At 49.3% G+C, this 26847-nt stretch overlaps 8 protein-coding genes across 8 annotated transcripts; 6 read left to right on the forward strand and 2 right to left on the reverse strand.

The window, feature by feature from the left end:
- Positions 1–2923: 2923 nt before the first annotated feature.
- Positions 2924–4954, forward strand: LTR64_003546 (uncharacterized protein; the record flags this gene model as incomplete). Its single annotated transcript, XM_064897902.1, has 3 exons — positions 2924–3818; positions 3867–4651; positions 4703–4954. The coding sequence occupies 3 exons, from the start codon at positions 2924–2926 to the stop codon at positions 4952–4954; spliced, it is 1932 nt and encodes a 643-aa protein (XP_064756852.1).
- Positions 4955–5583: 629 nt separating this feature from the next.
- LTR64_003547 (uncharacterized protein) lies at positions 5584–6570 on the forward strand (the record flags this gene model as incomplete). The annotated part of the gene is made up of 1 exon (XM_064897903.1): positions 5584–6570. One exon carries the CDS (start codon positions 5584–5586, stop codon positions 6568–6570), a length of 987 nt encoding a protein of 328 aa, XP_064756853.1.
- Positions 6571–7513: 943 nt separating this feature from the next.
- Positions 7514–8715, forward strand: LTR64_003548 (uncharacterized protein; the record flags this gene model as incomplete). The annotated part of the gene is made up of 3 exons (XM_064897904.1): positions 7514–7588; positions 7646–7942; positions 7993–8715. 3 exons carry the CDS (start codon positions 7514–7516, stop codon positions 8713–8715), a joined length of 1095 nt encoding a protein of 364 aa, XP_064756854.1.
- A 457-nt stretch (positions 8716–9172) lies between these two features.
- LTR64_003549 (uncharacterized protein) lies at positions 9173–10441 on the forward strand (the record flags this gene model as incomplete). Its single annotated transcript, XM_064897905.1, has 4 exons — positions 9173–9241; positions 9332–10025; positions 10089–10255; positions 10307–10441. The coding sequence occupies 4 exons, from the start codon at positions 9173–9175 to the stop codon at positions 10439–10441; spliced, it is 1065 nt and encodes a 354-aa protein (XP_064756855.1).
- Positions 10442–16011: 5570 nt separating this feature from the next.
- Positions 16012–20567, reverse strand: LTR64_003550 (uncharacterized protein; the record flags this gene model as incomplete). The annotated part of the gene is made up of 3 exons (XM_064897906.1): positions 16012–16141; positions 16192–20060; positions 20112–20567. The coding sequence occupies 3 exons, from the start codon at positions 20565–20567 to the stop codon at positions 16012–16014; spliced, it is 4455 nt and encodes a 1484-aa protein (XP_064756856.1).
- A 1850-nt stretch (positions 20568–22417) lies between these two features.
- On the reverse strand, positions 22418–23335 carry LTR64_003551 (uncharacterized protein; the record flags this gene model as incomplete). The annotated part of the gene is made up of 1 exon (XM_064897907.1): positions 22418–23335. The coding sequence occupies one exon, from the start codon at positions 23333–23335 to the stop codon at positions 22418–22420; it is 918 nt and encodes a 305-aa protein (XP_064756857.1).
- Positions 23336–23606: 271 nt separating this feature from the next.
- Positions 23607–24490, forward strand: LTR64_003552 (uncharacterized protein; the record flags this gene model as incomplete). The annotated part of the gene is made up of 2 exons (XM_064897908.1): positions 23607–23760; positions 23850–24490. The coding sequence occupies 2 exons, from the start codon at positions 23607–23609 to the stop codon at positions 24488–24490; spliced, it is 795 nt and encodes a 264-aa protein (XP_064756858.1).
- Positions 24491–25452: 962 nt separating this feature from the next.
- On the forward strand, positions 25453–26448 carry LTR64_003553 (uncharacterized protein; the record flags this gene model as incomplete). The annotated part of the gene is made up of 1 exon (XM_064897909.1): positions 25453–26448. One exon carries the CDS (start codon positions 25453–25455, stop codon positions 26446–26448), a length of 996 nt encoding a protein of 331 aa, XP_064756859.1.
- Positions 26449–26847: the final 399 nt, after the last annotated feature.

Consider the following 26847-nt stretch of genomic DNA (forward strand, 5'->3'; position numbering starts at 1 on the left):
TTAAGTAGCCTAGTTATTCTTCAAGGTTCCTACATTTTGTCGTTGACCTGTTGAGGCATTATCAAAACTTTCGTTATACCGCTTCGTCATTCTACTGTGGTATGTTTGCATATTATTTGACCTTTGCCATAAGAACATAAACTACCGCCGATTTTCATTCGTCGAAAGAACTGCCTGTTTGGTCAGTCGATCGTTTCTAATAGATGAAGCGACGAATCACACAACTCTCTCTAATAGGCTAATGCAGTCTCAGGACGAGTGGAAAAGGTCAGATAATATACACGCATACCACGGTACTAATCACACAGCTGAATCACATCCGAGCTCCCGTTCTCGACCGGAGAGCCGGTACTGCAGTTCATCTCTTATTCATCGCTGAGAACAAGCCAGGAACAGTATTTGTTGCATAGGGCTATCAGTCTGCAGTCTGAGGAGTCGCTGACCATATACTTGGACATCTGGAGTGTCAGTCCATTCTGTTGCAATCGGCCAGTGGACCAGTTCAAATGCTTGAATGAGCTTGTCTGCGATGCTTGTGGTTCACAAAAGTGCTACGTAACCAAGGCTACTAGAGACTTCTGATGCTCCAACAGAAGTTGCATGGAGTAATGTTATGTCCGGAAAAGAAAAATCAAAATGTCTCAATTGTTGGTACTTTTGCAGAACCAAGCTGACGCAGACGCACTTCTCGCCCGTGGCATGCTGCACTTGGGCAACAAATCACAACAAAGGCGGATATATCATAGGGCCTAGGCTGAATCTTCTGCTCATAGCTATATCTTATGTCGTAAAGATTAATGATACGCGCCTTGATGACCAAGAACGAGTCTGCTCTTTCCCAAGTCTTCAATTCTCGAGGTAAGATTTCGGCTATTGCGTGAAGCAAGTGGCCGGCCAACGAATGTGCTATGAATTCTAGACCGAACACACAGAGTGCTATAAGTAGACGACTACTGCAGAGTGAAGGAGGGTGTAAAGAGAAGGACAAAATAACAAAGATCTATAGTTGTTGCCATGAATAGAAAGTTGTATACCGAGGGACATCCACCAATCACTTACAAGTCAACAGAGTAATAATGTCGCCGTCAAATTTCAGTGTGATTGAACATGTAATCCAGCGTCACATATAAGAGAGCTGCCGAACGCATTAGCTGTTGACCAGTGTTCTTCTGAAGGTGTTCTGCACCTTGCAGTAAAACAATATGTCCCACTCAATAACTCTCAGTTCCAAACTGGCGACATTACCATCATCGCACTTCATGCAGACGGCTTCAACAAGGAGCTTTATGAGCCGTTATGGGACGACTTGATCAGTAACTTGCCAGCTAGCACGAAAGTTCGATCAATCTGGATGGCCGATGTTGCACATCGAGGTGCAAGCTATGTTCTCAGCGAACAAAAACTGGCCGAGGGGTATCTCGGGACGACCATTCGCGAGATCTCCTGAATATGGTCAACCACTTTCATGACCAGATGAATGAACCTATGATTGGTCTTACGCATAGCATGGATGGTGCGCAACTTGTCGCATAGTGCAAGCTGCATCCGAGATTGTTCCATGCAGTCGCCTTCTTCGATGGGTGGTTCGCTGCTAATTTTGAACCACTGGAGCCGAAAGGCTGGTGGATACGCACTGCCACGTGTAAGGATCAATTCCTATCGATTGATGCCGTTCGAGCTGCATACAACGAGGCGCCAGCAATCAAGGCATGGGACAATCGAGTCTTTGATCGGTACATGGCAACCGCAGTCCGGGAATTACTTACCATGTTGTACCTAGAAGCGAGAGGTGTAGCGTTGAGTACGCCTTCTAGTATCGCGATGACATCGACCTTCCGTCCGAATCTTGATTCCGCCAATATAGACGCGCACGAGGCGACGAGAATCGAACGACTGATGTGTCCTGATATGAGGTACGATTTGCCCATGAAGTGGCCCTATTTTCTTAGCCAGACTCGAATGGCTGGAGATCATTTACCAAACTTGCGTCCACAAGCATTGTTTTTGTATGCAAGCAAAGATCCGGTGATCAAGCCAGACTGGCGAAAGACGAACTTGGACACGACAGGTACAGGTTCGGGCGGAAGTGGTGGGGTCAGACTTGGTTGTGTGGAGGATGGAGATGTCAAGGGTGGTCATTTCTTTCCGTTTGGAAACCCAACGGGGACGGCAGAGAGAATTGGATCGTGGTTGGTGGCAGAGCAGAATGCTTGGAGGGAGGAGAAAGCAGAGCTGAGCAGAAGATTCAGGATGAGCCGGTCAGCGAAGGAGAGACAGACGATACCACAGGAGTACTTGCAGTTCGCGAAGAAGTGGAAGAACGAGGCTAAGACGGAGAGCAAGCTCTAGACGGCTGCCGTCGTTTGGTCTGCAGTACAAGAAGGAGTTGCTTCTCATCGTTAGTCGTCATTAGCAGGTCTGAGCAATCGATTGTACCTTCTCACACTGAAAGAGCAAGAAATAGCTATGCTGACTGAACTACTCTAACAGAGACCTGATAGATATCATACTGCTTGTAGTTTCGTGCAAGCATCGTAGCCATGCAGAAGGAAGAATCAATCTGGAACCGACCAGCTCGCAGAGATGCCTGTCTTGGAAGCACTCTTGGGTTGCCAAGAGCTCGGCTAGGGTGGAAGGGGAAATCAGCTCAACCCCACCATGACCGAGAGCATGATCTCTGCAGCCAAGAGACAACCGGAGCTATGCTACCAACCATACCAAATATGCTTCCATCATGTCCAGTATGATGTTCTGATCTCGTGCAGCAGTTCTCGTGTTATTGCTATCGTCTGATTTCCTTCGCTTGATCACTTTCGCGTTTTCCAGACTTGTTCACAGCGTTTCCAGGTGTCGGACACGACCAACAATGCTTGACCAGATATGTGATATATATTGCTAATATTCCTCCTTCAAGATAAGCAAGATGGCACGGCGCAATTCCGTCAGCATCGAGGAAGTTCTTGATGAGGACAACAAGGCGGAGTTGGCAGCACTCGAACGAACGGAATCTGCAAATTCATCGAGGAAGAAGATTGCAAACGGCCCTCGTAGCACAGCTTCTGTCGGATCGGACCCGCTTACTGCAGTGTACGTCGGCAACAAACTTGGTGTCAGGTCACCTACCATGCGGCATAGTTCCATAGCTGGTGAAGGGGCAGGTGTCACCAGCCCGGGCCAATCGCGTAAGAAGAAACTGGACCCTTCCGATCCCTCTACATGGACTCGACCAGTAGCTACTGTCTCACCAGTTGAGCCTAGACCGCGATCTGCTTCGGAGAACATTCAAAGAGAGGATTTGACTATACAGTTCACTTCAGAGGATGAAAAAGAAGGTGCGCAGGCTGGCGCTTTGACCTCTGTGGAACCCAGCACCCCAGCTATGCCTTTCAGATCACGCCTCCTATCTTCTGCAGCGTATAGCGATGATGGCCAGTCACCAGTAGAGATATCAACTGCCACTATAGCACCAGATTCGCCGATGAGTACAAGAAGCGACAGAACCGACGGGCCTCTCTCCCCTTCCACTCCCCAGAGTTTAGCACCTCCCAGCGACGAGACGGCGAGGAGGCTTTCACAACAATCGGTTGCCAGTACAGCCACTGATGATTCCGACGTCCTCGGTCCCGGCCGAAGAGTGAATATGAGAGGTGAAGAGGACGTAGTAGAGGAATACAGTGAGAGTGAGCGGTCAGACAGTGAAGACGAAGGATCTCCAGTCAGTCAGCGAGGTAGGAAGCGCAAGACTGAGAGAGATCCTGAGTCGCTTGAGCCGTCAAAAGAGCCGGAAAGGACTGAAGCTGTAACACCTCTGATCAGAGGTAAGTTTCACGGTGACTGTTTGTGGGACTAGCTAACGTGCTACACAGTCGACGAAGTCGATACAAATGATGGTCAGCCACATCATACTGACCACAGCGGTAAACTTTCGGAGACCCAGGGCGAGAGAATCACACCTCGATCGAACTATCAACGAGGAGCATCTCCTGCGGCACAATCTGCTCTAAGTGACGAAGACGCTGAACTTAAGAGGGCAAAAGCGCTGGAACTCAGAGTGTCAGATATAGAGGAGACAGTCAAAGACCGGACCGTCAAGATGATAATTCGAGGCGACTGGAAGTCCTTCCAGGATTATGAAGAAGAAGATCAAACTAATCGTCATGAGCCTCGTCTGTACCTGGTGTGCACTGATCTTAGTAATGAAGCAACTTACGCGCTAGAATGGACAGTCGGTACACTCCTAAAGGACGGTGATTCAATCTTGATCGTCAACGCTGTGGAAGACGAGAACGCGACCAAAGCCAAGGATTTCGATCCGAACTTGGAACCATCTCTAGAAGTCAGGCTTGAGTCTGCAAAAGCTGCAGAGGAAGCAACTTCCACCATGGACACATTGACCAGGCAGACCACCAATCAACAGAGCGATGCTCAGTACGAAACACATAAGAAGCTGAAACTCAGTGCTCTAAAAGACCACGCCCGCAGCTTGTCGAGAACAGGCCGCAATTGGACTAAAAAGGACGAGGAACGAGTCAAAGCTGTTGACAAGCTCGAGAACGACTTTTTGAAATTCGTGCGGAAGACTACTTTGCAAGTTAGGTGTATGATCGAGGTTATTCACTGCAGGAATTCCAGGCATCTAATCCTGAGTGCTGTAAGTTCACGTTGCGCTTTGGTTGAAAAGGACGGCACTAATAAATAACAGATTGACGGACTGGAGCCAACCTTGGTCGTCGTAGGCACACGTGGACAAGGCAGTGTCAAGAATGTCTTGATGGGAAGCTTTTCGAACTATCTGGTTCAGAAGAGCTCGATACCTGTCATGGTCGCTCGCAAACGATTGAAGAAACCTCATCATGCGAAGATATCGAGTCAACAGATCCGAATGACGAACAACCTGATGCCTACAATGATTGGTGGGAAGAGGAAAAGCTTGACGCAGGCACGAATTGACTAGAGCTGGCAAGGAGAGGACGAGCATGATCATTCTTGGATCAGCAGTACAAGATGCAGCGGTGTACAGAACGTGGATCACCGGCCTTCCACTTTCAAATGAACACTCAGCATATATATTTGAGTTATCACTATTCGATGCAATTGTCACACCATCGACTTTCAATCCCCTTGCTTCACTGTGCTCGACAGAAGAACTTGTTTTGGCGGCAAATGACAACTTTCTATCAGTCTTAAGATTGCCTGTCAGGATGCTCTTCCTGATTCTTGTTATCCTCACTATACAGTCCCAATAGTACTCTTCACAGGTCCTGCGACATTCTGCAAGCAGTTCGAATGTGCTACAACGCTCTTTTCACCTTCACTCGAGCAACACGGTGTTGCGATAGCACGTGTCAGTCAACACGGAAAGAGGTAGAAGTGGGGGGGCACGTTAACAACACAACCTTCACCTTCACTGCTGAGCTCAACAGTTTGCTTGAGGTCTCCTCTACCCTTTCCCAAAACTTCTTGTCTTATTCTCTTTTCTCTCTGGTTGGGCCGTATCTGTTTCTTCGCCAGCTAAATTATCTCAACTCAGTTCCCTTCCTGCTCAAATCAAACAGGACGTCTTGTTGGACAAGACGACTCATTATGACGAACATCCAAGTCGGAGCCATGGCTTCTGCCAACAATGCTCTCATCAACCTCAGTATGGAACTCACTAATCTCGACATGGACCTAACAGTACTCGCTAATGCGAAAGCCAAAGGCCAAGCGCTATTTGCGACAAAGTTCATCAAGAAGGGCGAGCCCGTGATGTTCCTCGATCCACCAGTAATGATGGCCATCGACTCAGAATCACTTCACAGAACATGCTACAGTTGCCTCGTCACCAAGTCTGGTATGGGCAGGTGCGGCCAGTGCAAGATGGCTTACTTCTGTGACAAGAGTTGCCGAAATCAAGCTTGGAAGAATTATCACAAGTACGAATGTCCTATCCTTAGAGACTTCAAGGAAGTCCTGACGGGAAGTTCCATCAAAGATCCTCCTCGAAACTTCAGGGCAGTCCTCCGTCTGATCCTCTTACACAAAGCCGGCAAAGTGTCAACTTCGGCGCTTCAAGAGGTGGCTGATTTGTGGCACAGAGCAAATGGTCGTACTGACGAGCACGACAATATGCTTGCACAGGTCATCAAGGGGGCTACTGAAACCGACGCTTCGCAGTCGTGTATTCTAAGCTTGTTGCGCGTTATGGAATCGAACTGTTACAACATTGGGACCTTCAGCGGCGATCTGATAGGAGCTGAGGTATACTTGAAGATTTCGAGAGCGAATCACAGCTGTGCACCAAATGCAACCTTCTCGCATTGGGGCCTCGTCATGTGGGATCGTCAGTCAAAGTACCTGACATTATTTGACAAACAGATGCCTGCCGCCATGATTGTTGCCAGACAAGACATCGCCAAGGGAGAGGAGATAACGCTTGCTTACGTGGACATAGAGTTGGAGCTAGAAGCTCGAAAGCACAGACTGCGATACGTCTATGGCTTCGATTGTGCATGCCCACGTTGTGAAAAAGAGGAGGCATTGTGCAGGGAGAAGGAGCAGAAGCTGCAGAAGATTGCTTCGAGAACATGAATAGAAAAGGCACTCCTAGCTCACGTGCTAGCTATGCGTGGACGATGGCGACGTAGGAAACACACAAAAGGGCTTTGGTGAGGGAGAGTATTCAGAGGTCACACGACGCAGTTACTATCATGGACGGCATCAATGTCACCAAGCACATTGGCGTGTTTAGTATTCCCTTAAGTCGGCAGGATCATTGTGCTAAACTCACAACATTGAAGCATCGCCAAAGTCCTAGGTGGAGCTAGCATCGTGGTATTGTTGCGGTTAGGGCCATTGGCTGGGTTTCCTTTTCCAAGCATCCACATTACATAATCACTTTACTTTGTTCGACCTTTTGTTCTTGTAGAGCTCCTGCCATACGTTTTGGTTAGTGCATGATCTCTACTCGGTTCTTTTATCGAAATATCCTCAAGTCCGGCGAGAAACCAGATGAATGCCCTGGGTGAAAGAGTCTCGGAACCTAACAAAGTGACGTGACTACTCGTTTCATCAAGCATACCGTTGTCAAGCTGGAAAACTCGGAAATCTTCAAGTATCGTCATTGGCCTCTATCTCAAAATTCAGGCACAAAACGTCACAACAGTGCGAAAACGCAAATATCTATGACACGCTACGGAAACGACAGTGCTGCGAAATGCGAGTTGCCCCTCGTGCTTGCTTGCGACGCGACTTTTTCGTGGGGCGCATGCTGTGTCTGACTGCAGCTTGGTGGGCTGAAGCGAAGTCGCGGCTCGACTCCTCGAAAAATCCCACGTCATGTTGTTGAATGATCGTCATGGTGTTGCAGCCGTCGCTGAAATTCAACTGGAGTGATCATTTCCTTCCGCCGTGCCCGACATGATATATTCGCATATTATCAGCAAAAGAACACAAAACCACGTTCTGCTAACAAAAAATCTTCACTGATTCCATAGTAATCAATTCGAACTCAATCACTTCAACAGCCGACACAATGCCTTACCCAGAGGAAGCTGAGGGTTTCATGATCAATGAGTTAGGCAAGTACCAGGATTTCAAGAAACAGAGTGTTAGTAGTCTCTTACCAGGAAAACATGAAGAACCACGCTGATATTTTGCCGAACAGTTCAAGCTCAAGACATTCGGCGAGTACGATGTCGACATTAAGATCGAATGCTGTGGTGTCTGTGGCTCAGATGTACACACTATCACCGGAGGCTGGGGCGAGTCCCCAACACCCATCTGCGTCGGCCACGAGGTCGTTGGCAAGGTCATAAAGGTGGGCGACAAGGTCTCGCACGTCAAGGTCGGCGATCGAGCTGGCTGCGGTGCTCAGGTTTGGGCATGCTTGAAGTGTGGAAACTGCAAGTCGGACAACGAGAACTACTGCCCAGAACAAGTCGACACTTATGGCGCACCATACGTAAGTACTCCCTTGAATACATACCAATGTTCCGAGCTAACACTCTGTAGCCTAAAGAGGCTTGTCCAAATGAGACCATTTCTCAGGGCGGGTACTCCTCGCATATACGGGTACACGAGTACTTCGTCTTCCCAATCCCAGACGCCATCCCATCTCACTTAGCAGCACCTATGCTCTGCGCGGGTCTGACAGTGTGGAGTCCTCTTGTGCGAGCAAAAGTAGGACCAGGAAAACAAGTAGCCATTGTCGGTATGGGTGGTCTCGGACACTTCGCTGTCATGTGGGCAAACGCCCTCGGCGCAGAAGTCACTGTCATCTCCCACTCTCCAGAAAAGAAAGACGATGCCATGAAGCTAGGTGCCAAGAACTTCGTCCTCAACAACGAAGAAGGCTGGGCCAAGCCTCTCGCTTTCAAGTTCGACTTCGTCCTGAACGCCGCCGACATGACCCACACCTTCGAGATCGACAACTACATCTCAATCTTGAAGGTCAACTGCCAGTTCCACCAGGTCGGTCTCCCAGATGAGGCACTGCCATCGATGAAGGCACAACAATTCATGCCAAATGGTTCGTCAATTGGTGCTTCTCACATCGGCAACAGACCAGAATGCCTTGCGATGTTGAAGTTGGCTGCGGAGAAGAAGCTTTTCCCCATGGTTGAGACAATGCCTATTTCCGAGAAATCTTGTGCTGAGGCCGTTGAGAGAGTCAAGAACAACAAGGTGCATTACAGATTCACGTTGACCGACTTCGATAAGGCGTTCGGTAACTAGGAAGGCTAGTCTTCTGATAATTAACATGTGTCATGGCATAGGAATGTGATACTAAGGTAGATAAAATGTACACTTCCCCAAGCAATCAGCAGCGTGGTGTGTAGTATGGCCAGTTCTTGGGCTTACTATTCGCCTCAAATGTGTGTTCAGCTGTATTAGACCCTTGACCATTCGACTTGCACCTTCTGTGTGCTTCGAGCACTGCTGGCCAGGATTTGGCATGTACCAATGGTCTATTTGCCGATGGATTAATGTACGGAGTATTCTACACTGCCGAGGTAGGTGGAGCTAATGCTGCTGGTACACAAAGTTGCGAAACATTGAAACGTGGGGCAAAGTGATAGATAATAATTTGTACTCTGACATATCCTGTGTTTGCAGGTTCTACGTCCAGCGCAAAATCACTTATCAGCCTCTTCTTCCTATAATATCAAAGTATAGAAGTTCCTATCTCAAGATGCCTCACCCCTACACGAAAAAGGAAGATATCCTGAAACTCGGTGAAATGGACCCCGAGCTGGCGGAGGTAAGTAAGCATACAATGAATGACGGGAAAAGAGAAAGAATACACAATTCATGGGAGACAAGCAGTACTGACTCAGACTTTCTTGCATAGCATCTTCGAACGACAGAATATCCCTCAGTAGATTACGGTGATCTAGCCAGCTTCAAGGCCTTTGCTGAGCGCCGCAATGAGCAACTCGGCAAGATGCTTGGCGAGCCTCCTTCGGATATCAAACAGTCAGAAACTCACTATACGACGAGAGATGGCACGAAGATGCGTGTAAAGGTATACAAACCTGCTTCTCCGCCTGCTGAGGGTTCAGCGCTTATCGTGCTGTATCACGGTGGTGGCTTCTGTATTGGTAGCCCGGAAGGTGAAGAGCAGACATGCCGCAACCTTGTTCAAGCATTCGGTTCCGTCTGTGTTAGCGCCTCGTATCGTCTGGCGCCCGAGTTCAAATTTCCCCATGCGCCCAACGACTGCTGGGACTCATTGAAGTGGGCAGCGGCGAACGCAAAAGAGCTTGGCGCCGACCCAAGCAAGGGTTTCATTATCGGTGGAACGTCGGCAGGAGGTAATCTGACAGCTGTACTGGCTCATCTTGCTCGGGATGAAGGCCTGCAGCCACCACTGACAGGACAGTATCTTGCTATTCCTGCTCTTGGTGGTGGCAAGTTGATTCCGGAGAAGTATAGGGACCGTTGGTTGAGCTTCGAGCAGAATGTCGAAGTGCCAGTGCTGCCAGTCTCAGCTGTCAACATGTTCATGAAGGGATATGAACCTGACAGCGAATCGTACGAATTGTGTAAGTTTGCTGCAGATTTATCGTCGCAACGGATATGGTCGAGCATGAACTGACACAAGCTAGATAATGTCATCGCTCATCCTAAAGGCCACAAAAACATGCCTCCGACGTTCTTCCAGATCGACGGCATGGATCCATTGAGAGACGAAGCTCTTATCTATGCAACGATGTTGGAGGATGATAACGGTGCGAAGACCAAGGTTGATGTTTACCCCGGTTTACCGCATGGAGTAAGTTGCCAGTCGTTGTTTGATCGTGCAACTGCTTACTCTTCTGACCAGCACTGGGGCTTCTTTCCAATGTTGGAGTCTAGCAAGCGATTCCGCAAGGAGCAGGTTCAAGGGTTCGGCTGGCTGCTTGGTAAGGAACCTGAGGTCGAAAAGGTCACAACACAGATAAACCCAACCACGCTGTAATCTCGGTACTCAGGACTGATGTAGCAAGCCATCGTTGCAAACTCGGTGATGGATTGAGTTTGACTAGAGGTCGACTCGAGCCAGCGGGCACGCGAACGGAAGAAGTGGTCGAAAGAGGCAGCTACAAGGCTTGCAGAGTTTTTTATGTAGTTAGTAGCAGGGATGAATGCAGTGAGCACATAATTGGATCGTGTTTCTGTCCAGGCGTTCCAGTCTTTCCCAGGTGTGCAAGCAGCAGGAAGCTTCAAGTGACGGATGTCATTGTGCACTGCTGCTGCTCATGGGCATGCCCGATCTGGTAGAAGACTTCGATTCTTTGGTTGGACAAGGAGGCGGATATCACTCATTCATTGGAGGGTGTTCTCTTTGACAATTCAATTGTTGCACCATTTGTAGGTCAGATTTGTGCCAGTCGGCGTTCCGCGGTTTGACACCGCACCAAACCTTAATCTTGCTACCTTGCCTAAGTCCAGGACGGGGAGGTGAATTCCGCGGGCTGTTATTCAGTGCGTTGGCAATCAGCATTGTTCGAAGCATCACTGTTGTGGCGAGCACAGATAGGGCCGTTTCGTGAGCTCGATCTCCGAGGTGAGCTTGCGTCCTGATTATCACAGTCCCTCATTCACACCAGGCTCGGAATATGCACATACTCACAGCAAATGTAGTTCATGATGATAAAAAGCTACCCAGATAAATATACATGACTTCTTGCTCTCAACTACCGACAACGTAGCGCCTTCCTGATGGAGAAAGTAGTAGCAAAGCAAGTTCGGTGAGCATAAGTGTTACTCTTGAGCACGGAGAATTGTAGAGAAAAATCTAGGCCGCCAAGACTAGAACTAGCTCCATTGCACGTTGATTGTTACACAGCCGAAAATGGCTCAGTTAGCCGGGTACTTGAAGCCTTAGCAAGGCAATTTTCTTTGCAAGCTGCACCTGCCAATTTCGGAACGCGCCCAGCACTACTTGAGTAAAGTTCTCGAATACTCCTCCACGAACATCGTCAGTTCAGAGTCATGTCGCATGTTCCTGTTCAAACCGTCACGCTATCCTAGTACAGCAGCGAAGGAACTCCTCGAACTCCATTATGCCGCTTCTGCATGTTGGCATTGTCTAATCCACGACTAGCTCCTTACGCGATCCGTATTCGTGGGTCGTTCATGTACAACCTTGAAAGCTCATTGTCTGGTCAGCTGTAAGCTTTACTCAATCGTCCGAAGTTAGCTCGGATTCCATGGTGTTCCTTCCACGTGGGATGGAGGATGACGAAGGCGATCAAACCACGTTCTTGGGTCATTATAAGTACTCCACCTTCTCTACAGAGATGTTACAGGGTAGAGTTCATGCATGCAAGACGCAAGTCTTCGTTCCCGAGCTCGCTAAGTCTTCTGTCAAGTAAAGGGCAAGTACATCTCGTACTCCCAAGTTAACTGATCACGAGCTTTTCTTGGTATTGGCCACTGGTCTTTTGCGATCCCTTCGTCTCGTACCAGCTTCATGATGTATATACACCTCGCGTACTTCAAACCAGCCGATGAACTAATCACTCTATATTCGCTCCTTCCACTGAGCCATTGATCATGGCTAATTCCACTACAATACAGAATGGCAAGCCGAGAGCCTGTCAGACGTGCAAAAGACAGCTTGGAGGAAACGAGAGTCAATCGAGGATACCAATCTGTCAGATATGTCAGCATAAAAACCATAACCAAGCTAGACAGGCCGCAGGGCCGGGCAATACTGAATCAATTCCCTCAGCATATTTCCAGCTTCTCGATGATCGGATAGCTGAACTAGAATCTGCTGCCGAGCAAAGAAATCAGTCAGCTTCGACAAGAGCTCCCACCGCAAATACGACCAGCACCAACCGGTCACAGCGGCCTGATACATCCTATACTATTGCAGATACTCGTTCTTCGCAAACTCAGCAGCCTACCAAGAGGACATCGCCCAAGTCGCTGACTATGGAGCGCTTCTTGAACGATCCAAGTGAGCCAGACAGAACGTGAGTATAGACATTCTCGTCACTGTCGTTCCTTCGTTGATTCTGATCAGACATAAAGCGATTCTATCTAGGCTCATCAAGAGCAGATGATACTACATACCCTGCTTCGAGTGCTTACTATCCAATAGTACGGTCGTGGTTAGATCAACAAAGAGCAGGTACAGTTGACTTGAGCTTCTGGGCGACCAGCTTTACGACACGATTCAGTGTAAGCAATTGCCTCTGCAGAATTGCCACACACTCGCATGCCCTCAGACCTCGACATGATCCGCGAGCTGGTCACAGACGCATATTTCTATGTCAAACACCAGGGACCAGTGCTAAGGGAGATCTTAGTGCATGGAAGTTCGCAGATGTCGCAGCGAAGAGGAGATGGCTAAGGAGTTACAGTGAAGTGACCCGTCAATCCAAGCATAGCTGTCCGGAGGTGTGCTGCGACCAAGTCGAGGTAAAACGTTCGGCCTTGCCTCTATCGTGTCCTTCGACTCAGGTCTATCTATGATCTGCCAAGATCTTCGGTCCCTGTGCAAAGAGTTTGCAGGACCTGAGTTGTGACAGTGAAATGACGGTATTGTTTTACGGCTCAGTATATATGTCGTGGTCAACTTTAATTTGAACTACCTGGATTTCGGACGAGAATGCTGGCCGTTGGTTCGAGAGAAAACAGCACTGGCAGAGGCTATTTAATCTTGAACCGACACTGCTTCTGTAGGATTGTTCTAATTTAGGCCGATATTTATTCCTGTTTCTTTTCTCGTGAACACATATACATCTCGCAACTCCTGTTGAAGTTAGCTACCGGAGCGAAGATCGTAAGATACGCACTTTTCCGTCGTTACAACAAGAAGCATTTCCATTGGCAGCAATTACCTCCATCGCTTTTCGTGCCTGGTTATTGTACCACTCCTCCTCTTCAAGCTGCTATCAGAAGTACTTCCTTCCTCGGGCTCACGTAAACGACCAACCTTACACACTTGGTCACTCGGGCGACGCCATAGCTGAGTCGAGCCCCAGTCTCTCAACGGTCCAACAGCGGTCCTCGTCTAAGCAGTCAAACCACGACTATAGTCCTCTACGCCTGTGATCCAGATATTTACAGACCGAAGCCCTGACCGACAACCACTAAGATGATATCAGACGACCAACTCTACTCGCTCGCACTCTTTCTGGGCAGCGCTGCCATGCTTCTGATAGTCCTTTACCACTTCCTCGAAGTCAATGCGAAAGACGAGGACGTTGCTTCTGAACTGAAGAGTGAGAAGACAGGAGTAGGAGCAGTGAAGCCTGAGAAGCAGGCATCATAGTAAGATAGGATAACGGGAAACAAATCAGGTATCAACGGCATACCGCCCTCTAAGGCACATTGTGGACGAGGTCCGGTCGTTCGTGCGTAGAGCAGGGGACATCAACTGCACAACTCTGCAACGTGAAGTGTCGGACGCTGCAGAATACCGGAACAGGGCTGTCGAAGACAATCTGATCATGAAAAACCACATCCTTGTGTGCTCGAGCGAAGCTTCGAGTCTATGCTGTTGAGGACCAGCTACGAGGCACGACATCCGGCATCAATTACCACGAATATTACCTATCGAGAACCTTGCACTCTAGAATGTTTCTGCTGCTTGACGAGCCAGGTGGCTGCAGTCATCCTTCCGTGGATCAAGTCACACACGTGCCAAAGCTGGGAGAAGGGTTCACATTAAAGCTACCATAAGCACTACCAGCATGTACCAACTAGACAAGTATTGCCATGCTCAATATTTGATGAAGCTCAGAATGCTTCAAGCAGGGCCTGTCTCTTTGGAAACACCTACCGTTCTCACTTTCCTCTACCTCATAGTCTGTGAATACCAAATCTGCTGGCAAAAAACATGCGCTGACACCTAAAGAAAAGCCGACCAGGATATTACGAGCATGACACTGACATATGTCGCCCCGGAAGCAATATCTGATTCTCGACTGCCGCCCTGATACTTCGAAGCATAGCTCCCAAGAAAAATTATATGCACTCCTACTTGTCCACAATCATGCTATACCAACTTGCCCAAGTAGAGATCACCTCTGAACGAGCAGGAAAGAACTCCTACCTACCCCGTCTCATTCTACTGTACATGTCACTGATCCTATGCATACTTGCATGCACATTCTAACTCTGACGTCGCCTTAGCCTGCATTTGTACACTCAAGGTCTCTCGCCATGATCACTCAACGTTTCTCTGGCGGATTACCGTATCAGGAAGGCTCTCATGCTCGTGCTGGCCACCCCACCATCCAGAACTTAATGCACATCGTTTACTTCAGCCCAAGTATCAAAATTTTAGAACACCAAAGCCGATCTAGACACGAACACGTATGCCAGCTACTGCTGCACTTAGCAAGAAACGACGTGTACATGCATTGTAGCGCTCGTATTCAGACACTTTCCTACCCACCAACAACCTTACGCTAGCCAAGGTCGTCGTGCCCCACAAAAAAAAACGGTCGCAGCCTGCCCGCATACACGATAGTCGTAGCGTACCAGCTTCCTGGAACGTGGGACGAGAGCACGAGATAGTACTGTACACTGCACCTGCTTCAAAAGGCAGGTGGGGTACTCACTCACCCGTGTATCTCTACTAATGCTATGCTGTGATAATCACGCGCTCATGTCGCGAGATGGTACCATATTAGTGTTTCTCTCGCTACTGCGACCGTAAATCTGCACATTCACATGATGCTAAAGAGAGGGTAGAAACATGATCTAATCGTTCAAAGAATGATACCATGTATGACCGGTCTAGTGAAGGTCGTTGCGAAGTTCTCGATCATGATCCAAATTCAGGGTCAGCATTGGTAGGACTTCTGACTGGATCCGAATTATCCTCAAATGATTCTGAGTAAAAGTCAATCTATGACCCTACTGGCCCGAGTAGATATCACGCACCACATTCACCGGACATGTACGGCCCAGGCAAGAGGAGCTTATCACAATGAACGGTAGACGAGAACGATTATAACGCAGATTGTGGTCGCTGATGAATCTACCACTGCTTCATCTATCTGCCTGACACCAGGTCATTCATCGAACAAGGAAGGTTCTCCTTGTGCTCTTTGACTTCACTCCTCTCCTCAATCAGCAGTGACCAGCTCCGTCTAGCGCTCGCTTAAACAATGATTAGACAATTAGCTGAATACACGCAATTCCCCCCTCTCTCATCTCTCTGTGTATGCAGTCTTTTGGTACATCAGATAGGATACGCACTTTTGAGACAAACAATCTTTTGCTCCATATGCGCCAGTGTGCAGAAACAGTATGAAGACACTCTTTCTAGAATTAATCAAGGTCCCGCTATGCTCCATTAAACAGAAACACAACAAATTTTGTGGGTGGCCGGCAACACCTTACCGACCGGGTATCACAATGCAACACCATCCATCTGACATGACTTTGGCATGTCAAGCTAATCTCACCCTCAAATAGGCTGACCTAGCAGAATTATCGTCCAAACAAGCGGCCGTCGATGAATTAGTTGTGCCTTTCGACAGAAGAATAACTAATATACAGGACTGAACTGTGTCGAGTCATTCAATCGGCCTTCTTCTCAGGCGATCGCGATCGGTCGTTAGTGGTGGGTTGTGACTTCTGAGTGGGAGGAGAGGAAGGGTTAGATGGTGGTGAAGCAGGACCTTCGGCTCCTTCAAGAGCTGCAAGTGCACTGAAAGAACATTAGCATACGAATCACTGTAAGTAATACAAAAAGCATACCTGAACGCATTTGTGCTGCTGTCATCTTTCTTAGAATCTGTCTGTGCAGGAGGAGTACCTGTTCTGCTTGTGCCAGCACTGGCGATATTAGGTCCAAGACCACGTCGACTGTTAGTTCGAGCACCAAGAGCAGAAGGACCGAACGATCCGCTAGGTGTCGTAGTATTCTGTCGCTGGGATCGACCACCTAATCGTCGGAGATCTTCGGCTTGAATTCGGTTCGAGTTATCTGGTGGAGGCATTGGTCCGCCGTGGCTGAAGCTTCTGACATCGCCGCGACCCATTGGCAGTCGTCCACCGCCACGACCAGCGGCCTGGCTTGCGAGGCGAGACATCTCGGCAGCTTGTTGAGCTGCTTCGGCTTCTTCGTGGATTTGCTGGATTGTCTTTGGACCCTTGTCGGCGTCCTTAGAGTTCCATCCGTTTCTTCTGAGATCCACAACGTCCATGAGCATGAACCTCAAGCGACTAGGTAGATCTGGGAGTGTAAGAGTCTGGTTGATCCTCTCGAAGTAAGCGTCCATTCGACCAGCAGCCTTGCTCTCGGACATGTCGAGCTGTTTGCCGATGGTCTTCAGCAGACTGCTCAAGCTTTCGACTTCGGCCTCTTCTGGTGTGCCGTCGTAGTCAAGCAGCTTCTTGACACATTCATGCATAATTCTTTCTGTAAGCATACCGAGCTTGAACAGTTCACCAATGAATTTAACGAGACCAAGACCACGTCGTTTCGCGGCAGCCGCAATGTAATACTCATCTGAAAGCATGACTGCTTCTTCAGTCTCGCCTTCTTTCGTGGTTGGTAGATTGATCTTCCAACCTTTCTCGAATTCCTCTTGGCATCTATTGAGCAAGTATTTCCGGAATAAATTGCCACCCGCGACAACGTTGCCATTCTTGTCTTTGATGGTCTCGTCCTTGATATCGGCACTCATTGTGGACAACATCTTGAAGCAGAACTTGGCATACATTGGGGCCCAGTGAGCTTCATCAGTAGCCTTTTCAAACACTAGCTGAATGACTTGTCGAAGAGTCCGGCCGTCAGTCTCCTGTTTCGACTGAGCTGCTATCTCAAGAACACCATCAGAGATACGATCGAACTTCTCAGGTGTCATCTTGTTGAGGGCAGCCTTGACCTTTCGTTGGACGACATCCGCTTCCATGTAACCGTCAAGTCCGACTGACGCTTGAGTGCTTGGACCGAGACTTCGAGGTTTCCATCCAGTAGCAGATACCTCAAGATTGGTCACATTCAGGCCAGCAGTAAGAGGCATAGACTTGTTGGCGTCTGCTTCCTGTTTCGCGGACTTGTTATTTCGTTTGCTTTCGGCACGAGATCCGCCACGACTAGCACCGCCGACTCTTGGTGAGCCAGGAAGAACGCCAAGTGGGTTATTGGATGGTGTACGAGCCATGGGTGGACCCATAGAGCCAGGTCGACCGAAGGCGAAAGGATTGTTTGCCATAGGACCTCCTCGCATACTTCCGCCAGAAGACGCAGCAAATCGTTGTTCGGAAGTTGTACCTGGCGGCAAGGTCCGGGTCGGTCCTCCTCCAAAGGTACCCATAGGACCACCAAAGTTACCTGCAGCGGCGCCCCGATGTGACGCACTGCGACCACCCATTCCAGAGGGCGTCCTAGCCGTCTGTGGTCGTGCAGAATCATCGTGGCCCAGAGCTGCCTGGATCTTCTGGTCCCAATCAAGTGATGGCTTCTCCTTGAAGACATTTTGGAATTGCAGTAGAAATTCCTTGTTGTACTTGAATTTGCGATCAGCTGGAGCGTTTGCGTTCAGAGCTGGGTTGGGAGAAACTATGCCGCTTGGATAAGAGACGTTAGTAGGGTCTTCAAGCTTGCGAGCAGTGGTCAATGACTTGAGGGTAGCACTGGGCTCAGGCGGCTCTGTAGAGGCTTTCGTGTTGAGTGTCAGCTCAGATGGCTTGCCACGACGTAGAGAGCCCAAAGCTTTGGCGGGAGGTCCCATGGAGAGATCTGATAGAGGGGTGGCAGCGCCACTTTCGCCTGGAGTAGCAGCTGGGCTCTCCTCGGTCGAATCTCCTGCTTCATCGCCCTTAAGTTGAGCGAAAAGTTTCTTGCTCTCGTCATCAGTCTGACTACCTTCAGCTCGCTTCTTCTCTCGAGCAATCTCTTCCTCTTCAGCTCTGCGTTCGGCTTCTTTCATGGTAGCCTCATAAGCAGCAGCTTCGTCTTGCTCTTTCTTGGCCTGAGCGGCCTTATCCGCAGCCTTCTTCTTCTGATATTCTTCTTCCTTGCGTGCCTCTTCAGCCTCTTTCTCAGCTTGTTCGCGTTCCATCTCGGCGACCATTCTCTCAAACTCGGCATCCTCATCAGAGACAGCAGGTTCCGCCGCGGCTTTGGCCTTTTCTTCCTCCTCAGCCTTGGCTTTGGCAGCTTTCTCGGCCTCGGCAGCCTGGATTCTTTCTTCGGCTTCCTTTGCTTCTTGCTCAAGTCGTTCAGCTTCAGCCTTCTTCTCGGCAGCTTCTCGTTCAGCGGCTGCAGCAGCCTCGGCTTCCATTTGAGCTTTCTGCTCTTCCGCTTCTTTCTGCTTGCGTAGCTTCTCGGCCTCTTCTTCTTTATCCTGAGCAATCTTCTTAGCGATAGCCTCCTGCATAGCCTTCTTCTTCTCATCTTTGTCATCAGGCTTCACACTTTGACTATCAGTCCTTCCATGTGCAGCACTGACGGCACTACCTGTACGACTCGGAGGGGTGGGAAGAGTAGGAGTTGTGATTGCTGGAATGGTAGCAGGCGCAGGGGCTGGTGCAGGGGCGGATGGGGTCTTTTTACTAAAATCGACGACCTCGCCCTGAGCATTCTTGATGACGATTGCTGCGCTTTTCTTTTGTGGTTGGATGAAGCTGCTTTTCTCGCCTGAGATACTTGGTGTTCTTGTTGAGGTATGGTGCAAAGCAGCGGCAGGAGTTTGGGGTGTTTGACCGATACTAGAACCAGGGCGCTGATCGGCAGTGGACATCTGAGAGGACTGTCGCGACATTGGCTGGGGCATATGTCCCTGGTTGCTGTAAGTCGACTGCATCTGCTGGCCACCAAAGCCAGGTTGATTGAAGGGAGGTCTTGGTGACTGGGGGGGGTACCCAGCATATTGTTGCGGATAGAATTGCTGTTGCTGGTAGGCATTGTAGGAAATGCTGGGGTCGGCGGCGATGGGTACCTGTCCGTATGCAGCCTGAGCACTCTGTGTTAGAAAATTTTCAAAATTACCACTTTCGGGGGACAAGTCAGGGAGGGGAAAAGCCGGCATGACAGGGAGCGAGTATACTCGGTGCGAAGCAGCAATAGCATCAGAGGCTCCGGGACCAACATAATTATCGGAAGCAGGATCCATGCTTGGGACAGCAGGCTTCCCGTTGGCCTTGGAGAACTTCTTGCCCTTGCCACCACGACCTGTGCCTCGACTCGGCTTGCCTCGAACGGCTTCGGAAATAGAACGGGAATTGGGTATATTTACTGGGTATTGAGTGTAGCCATAAGGAGCCATGGTCGCGGGATTCATCTGCATAGCAGCCATCTGGGGAGTGCCGCCTGGAGTCATATTGTTCATCGGCTGTCGGTGTTGCATCGAAGGTGAGCCTTGGTATGGTATGGAATGACCACCTCGACCTTGGTAGTTGCCTCTGCTGTTGTTGGGACGGAAATTGCTGTTGGGGTTGAAAGGCATATGACCGCCGTATTGATTGCCATAGCCTCCTCGCCCACCTCGATTACTGTAGCCACCTCGTCCAGGGCCACTGGGTACTTCGTGGCTACTGTTTGCATGCATGGACTGCTGAGAACCTCGACGATTATGCTGCTCGCCCATCTGCATCTGTGAGATTCCTCGGGTTACGCCCTGTTGTGATGCGTTAGTTTCTCGGCTACCAAACGTCTCTCTCATACATACGTTAACATCTGAACCGTCGCCGCCGAATTGGCCAAAGCTCATGTGCTTTCCCGGACCGGACAACTCAGAAGGTGGACGGCCTCCACTGACCTGGACAGGCTGTGGAATTGGCGAAGGGGAGCTCGAAGGAGAAGGTAAACGTGGAGCCAGATTGTTCACGCCCAGGCTATTAGACTGAGTATGCACCGGCTGGGGAGTGGACATGGCAGGAGAGGAATTGATATTTCCGCCATTGTTTAGTGAACCAAATTGAACATTGGCCTTGTTTTGAGGAGGGCCATTAGGATTGTAGCTGGTAGTGGTCCCAGCAGGCGTGACCGTCATGGAAGGGGTTCGCTTGTGGTCGTGCAAAGCTGAATTTCCGTTCATTGGAACAGCAGATGCGGTCGGATTTCTACCGTTGATGGAGTCAGAAGGATACTGACTTATGGGTGGATTTGTAATTTGTGTCGACATTCTTTCAGGCTCAAATACATAGAGATTCGAACAGTCGCAGTGATATCAATGAATCTTCGTTCGCACAGGAAAACGTGGCTTCGACTTGTGATATTGCTAGTTTAATGGCGATTGAAATCTATGTGCAACTTTTGGTTGAGTGAAAAGTGCTAGAAGTGAAAATCGATGTGGTCGAATGTATCGTAGCGCAGGCGATTCGCGGTACTTGCGTGTAGCTGTCGTGCTTTGATTTCGCCTGAGCCCGCAGGTGATCAAGCAGCAAACAAGACAGGAGATTTGATCGAGGCGACGACTGTCTCAATTAAGGGAAGCCGCGTCGTGCGATGGGTTGATTTGAGAGGAGATTGTCTGGAGGATGCCCAAAAGCAAATCACAGACGACTACTTCCGTTTTTGCTAAGAAGAGGTATTGGTAGAGCAAGTCGATACCAAACCCAGAATGATCTCACCGTTGAGGATAGGTGAGATGAATTAAGGACAAGAATGCGTATTCTAGATGTGAAGAGGAAGCAGCGAAGGCAGTCGTTGGCAGCAATGCACTTTTTTCAGGGAGTGGAAACTCAGGCGGCTTAGCTCCGTTGCCAGTCAAGGGCTAACTCGACTATGAGTCAATTGCCGGATACCTGTGTTTGTGCATGCTTGGAGAAGGCAACAAGCACCTATCTAGAAAATCTCCTCAGGCTATTACAATGTGATTCTTCCTCTCGTTTGCAAGCTGCTCTTCTCGCTCCTGTCCGTGCCGTCTTTTGCTCTAACCATTCGCGCCACATGCCAACCGCACCTGCGCAGGAGGGGTATGTTCTTCCATTCTTCGATTCTTCATCGAACCCTCGGCCGATGACATTATGTAAGAGGAGATAATTGTGAGGAGAAAAGTTTACCGTGACTTCATCAACACCTACTACTTGGCGTAGAAGCAGAGAGAGCATGCGAGCATGTCCAGCAGCACCTTCGTCTGCTAGCACAACTCCAAATAGAGCATGTTTGTGTTCCCAGTGTTGCCTGATCTCACATAAGAGACTCCTCATCACACACGTCGTGGAATGGTTGCGAGCGAACTCCTGCAGCGATGACTCTTCTCAAGGCAAGGAGTCATGAAGAATTTATTTTCAGCCAGTCAAAATCGTGACCAAGCTGTCTTTACAGGGATGTTTTGAATCGTCCGTCCTTCGCCAGCTTCCCGTTTTAGGCCGAGCTTTCCGGAACACCAAAGCCCTTTTCTATCTCCGGAGCTGGCTGCTTTAGATGTGCCCTTACTCTGTGCATACATCCGCCCTACCTTGTTGTACAACCAGCATGATACGCTCGCCTGGTATCGCGCAACCGCAACAGTCTCGCTGAGCTCAATCGCCAGGAAATTAAACAAGCTGAGTGTGTCATGTTCTTGGAATGCCATCCCTCGTCACATTCTGCTAACACCGGGTAGTGTACTGCAAAATATACGCACGTCACGATTAGCGACAAATCATATGCTTCTAGTATGCACAAAACGCGATTCTAGCGCGCTTCTCACGCTCCTCTTTCGTGTTTGGAGGCAGAACGAATGGTCTAGTTATTGGAAAGATTTCGTCATTCAAGTTTTCGCTGACCAGGCCACTTAATTCGTATCCAATTGTTCAACGCTCTGTTAATGCTCAGTGCGCTGCTTGATTTGAACCGATTAAGAAAGAGACTTCCGCCTTGTTTCTTCTGCAACAAGTAATCGCCAATACGCCTTTGCGCACCTTGTTGTGTGCTTGAAATTATCTTACTCCGTCCATGTATGGTCATCAATGAGACTAGTCTGGCCCTGAATAGTGGTGTCGAGGTCGTGTTGTACCATCGCCAACCCAACATACTGATAACCGGGTGTCAACGAGTCTTGCCTCTAACCTTCTTCGCATTCTTCTCGAACGATTCCTCTGGCGGCTCATCGACTTTCCTTTTACTTCTTTTACTACCTCCGTACTTCACCTCGAGGCTTTCAATGAACCCTTCAGCACGTCCTTTCTGCCTCTGCTGGATTAGGGTCTTCAATGCGTCCTCGTCGTTCGTCTTCTTACCGATTTTCTGACCTGTCTTACCATTGGACCCTTTTCCGAATAATTTGTCTTTCACTCCCAACTCTTCAGCCAATTCTAAAGCCTCTGCCTCCTCAACCTTAGCTTTCTGAACTCTTTTCTTTCTTGCCGCCTTGGTTTCCTTTGTATAAGCAGGATAGTTTGGTACGTCTTTCTTCTCAATCGCCTCATCAATAATGCCTCGAAACCGCTCGTCATCGTTGAGCACATTCGAGCACATGATGGTTTCGTATAGCGCATCCATGTCGCCTTCCTGTTCCTCGTAGACACGCAGGACATCCTCCTTCTCCTCTGGAGAGCCTTGGTAGTCCTTCTTGATCTGCTCGATCATGTCGCCATCGACCATAGCCGCAGTCTGCTCGCGGAAGAAATCAACCCAATCGAAGTCCTCGTCATCTTTCAAACTTTCACTCGTATTGCCTGTGGTATCATATCGCCTTCGTCGCTTTTCGTCACTGAGAACAGCATATGCAAACGCAATCTCTTGAAACTTCTTGTGTGCATCGTCACTGGTCTCGGGAGAGACTTTGTCAGGGTGATGTCGCAGAGCAGTTTTTCGATATGCAGTCTTGATTTGATCGGCGGTAGCATCCTTTGAGACAGACAGGACTTCATAGGGATTGATCTCTGTGGGCTGTTCAAGGGTTTCCGAATAATCGTCGTCCTCGACCTCTGGACTTGGTGTTTTAGATTTGGTTCTGCGCGCCATAGCGCAAAGCTGAAGCGATGTACGATCGAACGAAAGTTCTACTACAGAATTTCAATGCTTAGTGAACAAGAAAAGGGATGCGTATGTGTGTCAGATTGCTCGACCACAAGGCCATCTGCTTGCACAATTTGAGGACGCGTAAAGCCGCAGATGCGCGTCCTATCCGTGTAGATCACTCATACGTCATATCACTCTTATTTGACTCCACCTTCACCTATGCCTCAAGCCTCAAAATTCGACCTACACCCATAATCTGAAGAAATTACGAAATATGTCTATATCCTCGAAAGAGACATCACTGAAGTACCTGAGTCAGACAATTGATCTTGCTAAGAAATCACCTCCGAAATCAACCAATTTCCGTGTGGGTTGTGTTATCGTCTCTTTCTCAAGCGTGAATCCAGCAGGCACAATACTAAGTACAGGTAAGCTCTCTAGCTCACTGCCATATCACTAGAAATGTCGCCCCCAACGATGGATGCCATACGAACAATGTGTTGTTCTAACATTTTAGGCTACACCCTTGAATTACCTGGCAATACCCACGCTGAGCAGTGTGCTCTTACTAAGCTCGCAGACAACTTCGCAATCACAGAGCCCGAGATTTTCACACTACTTCCTTCCGAGGCCCACACGACTCTATACACAAGCCTAGAGCCGTGTAACCTAAGGTTATCAGGTAATCTACCTTGCGTTCAGCGGATCATCGCCACGAGACACAACGATAGCGGAATTCAGAAGGTGGTCTTTGGTGCTAAGGAACCCTCGACCTTTGTCAAGGATAGCCAGAGCTGCAAGGCATTGACGGAAGCCGGCATTGAGTGGGAGTACTTGCCGGACCTTGAGGAGGAGATTTTGAAAGTTGCAATGGAGGGTCACGACAAAAAGGGTGTGGAGGCAGAGCAACAGCAGAAGCAGCAGCAGGGAGGCATACAGCCAAGAGGAGGCGTCAACAAGATTCTTGGTGTTATGCAGTCTGCTAGAGATGCGAAGAAGGAGAGGACCAAGGCTGAAAACGGCAATGTCGAGGCGCACGGAAGCTCAAGCAATAGGCAAACTCAGGCAGGAGACGGTACACATTTGCAAGAATCTTCTGCACCACGAAATCCCAAGAAGCGGATGATGGAGGCACCTCCTGGTGGTGAGGATGCATGAGCTGACAGCACTGGCTAGCAACTTTCAAATTTGATTTGCACGCTATTGGCGAGTCTCGTAAATTGTAACAACGTCACATAGTACAACCCGATACGAAGCTTACCTCATGGAAATGGGTTCGTTGCCTGACTGTGAAAGCAAGGTTTCTGTTTGAAGCGGCACGCCGTCGTGATAGCGAGGATATAGCTGATGTCCAGCAAGCTGCTAGCGAGAGGTAGTAGTAACAGAGGAGCACTTGAAGCTTCGAATCTTGCCGACATGGTATTGGTGGATCTTCTCAAGGTCCTCGATTCTGCCTCAGGCATATATATATCTCTTCCTGAAGCATAGTCTTTCTTCCTCGTTTCAGACGGTGGGCATCAACTCATATCGGGCAAAGTAATGACTACAATCACACCTTCGATCGTTGGCATGATGACCGAACAACACTTCGCTCCCTTGACGCTTAAATGGAATACTCACAACCAATTCTAGCACATGCCCGAACAACGTCCCCCTCACTCCGAATCTCTGCGCGTCGAGCTGGACCAAAGGACACGCTCCAGCCAGCACGAGCGTGCCTCTCCTCACTTGAACCGTCTACATGCCACAGCTGCCCAGCCGTGATGTTGTTTTCATGTGTCTCTGTACTGTGCATGACTGTACTGTGGCGTTCAGTACCCTGGTCGGATGTACGGACGTGGTCTTCTTGAATAGCGTTGTCGACAACGGAATCGAATCATGTTTTGCTTGATCAACCAATTACTTCACCACTTACACATTACACTTGTCTGAATGCAGCCAAGCAAGATCTCTTACTGACATCATATTTTGACCATGATGATACGCCCCCCTCAGCCCGTGAGATGATGCGATTGCTACTGAAAGCTGACCTGAATAACAGAGCCTGCCTCAACTCCTCAGATCCTCGACCTATTCCTCACTATACGAGATACTCCTTCGAAAAGTCACAATCCTACATAATGTCTTCTGACCAAAACACCGGAGGTCGCGAGGACGGACGATTCCCCGACTCCGCCTATGGCTCTTCAGGCCAGGGTACTACCGGTGTACAACCTTCCGGTACCGGTCTGAACGAGGGTAGTCTGGGAGGCCGCCAGGACGGTCACTTTCCCCAGAGCAGCTACAGCGGTAACACAGGTTCTACGGGCGCCAGTGGTGGTACCAGTGGCAGCAGCACGGGTGGACGTGAGGACGGCCGATTCCCTGACTCTGCCTACGGCAACGAGGGCGCTGGCACTACTGGTGTCAACCCGTCAGGAACAAACGTGGAAGAAGGCGGCCTAGGCGGCCGACAAGACGGCAGATTCCCAGCAAGCAGCTACGGAACAAACAAGAGTGACAACAGCGCAACCAGCGGTCGAGAAGATGGCCGCTTCCCTGACAGCGCCTACAATGCAGCAGGAATTGGTTCTACTGGTGTGCAGCCATCAAGCACAACTGTGCACGAGGGAAGCCTAGGCGGACGCCAGGACGGAAGATTTCCACAGAGCAGCTATGGTACTAACACCAGTGACAATAGTGCAACCGGCGGCAGAGAGGACGGTCGCTTCCCCGACTCCAGCTACGGAGGTGAGGGCCAAGGCAGCCGCGCTCCCGCACAGACTTCCAGCCTCAACGAGGGAGCTCATGGTGGCCGGCAAGACGGAAGATTTCCCGAGAGCAGCTACGGCGGCACAGGCGGCTATGAGCATGGACGAGAGGATGGTAAGTTTCCGCAAAGCAGCTACGGCGGACAAGGTCAAGGAGCACAAGCTGGAACATCAGGCACCGCCCTCAATGAAGGTAGTCTTGGTGGCAGACAGGACGGAAAGTTCCCTCAAAGCAGCTACGACGACAACAAGACAGGAAGCTCTGGTGGTGGCAACAGTGGCAGTGGCAGTGGTGATAGCAGTGGTGGAGGATTACTCGAACAAGCTGCCAATGTGGCATCGAAGATCTTCGGAAACCCGAAGTAGTAGATATCTACATAGCCAGGATGAATTGATATACTGTACGTAATCTTACACTCTTTCCTGAGGACTTCGTCGAGACAAGGTAATTACCAGTAATGCAGGTTCCGTTTAGTACGTATTCTGCTAACGTTGATTGACCCATCTTCTAATACCTGCTCGTCAACTCTTCTCTACAACATTATACCTGTATAAAACCTCTTACACACACCTAGCAAGAACACGCAAAGTTCATCGACTCTTTCTGTCTTCTGAAGACCAAGTCATTCGCGATACCACAACGTTGGTCCTTGTTGTTTGTTAGCGACATTGACCTTGATTCTGGCACAAACTTACACCTCAACGTATGAAGAGAGCTGAACACATGACTGGCACTTGCCATATAAAGGGTAAACCATTACCTGA

Source organism: Lithohypha guttulata (genome assembly GCF_036872675.1).
Source record: "Lithohypha guttulata strain CCFEE 5908 chromosome Unknown scaffold_2, whole genome shotgun sequence".
Classification (NCBI taxonomy): Eukaryota; Fungi; Ascomycota; class Eurotiomycetes; order Chaetothyriales; family Trichomeriaceae; genus Lithohypha; species Lithohypha guttulata.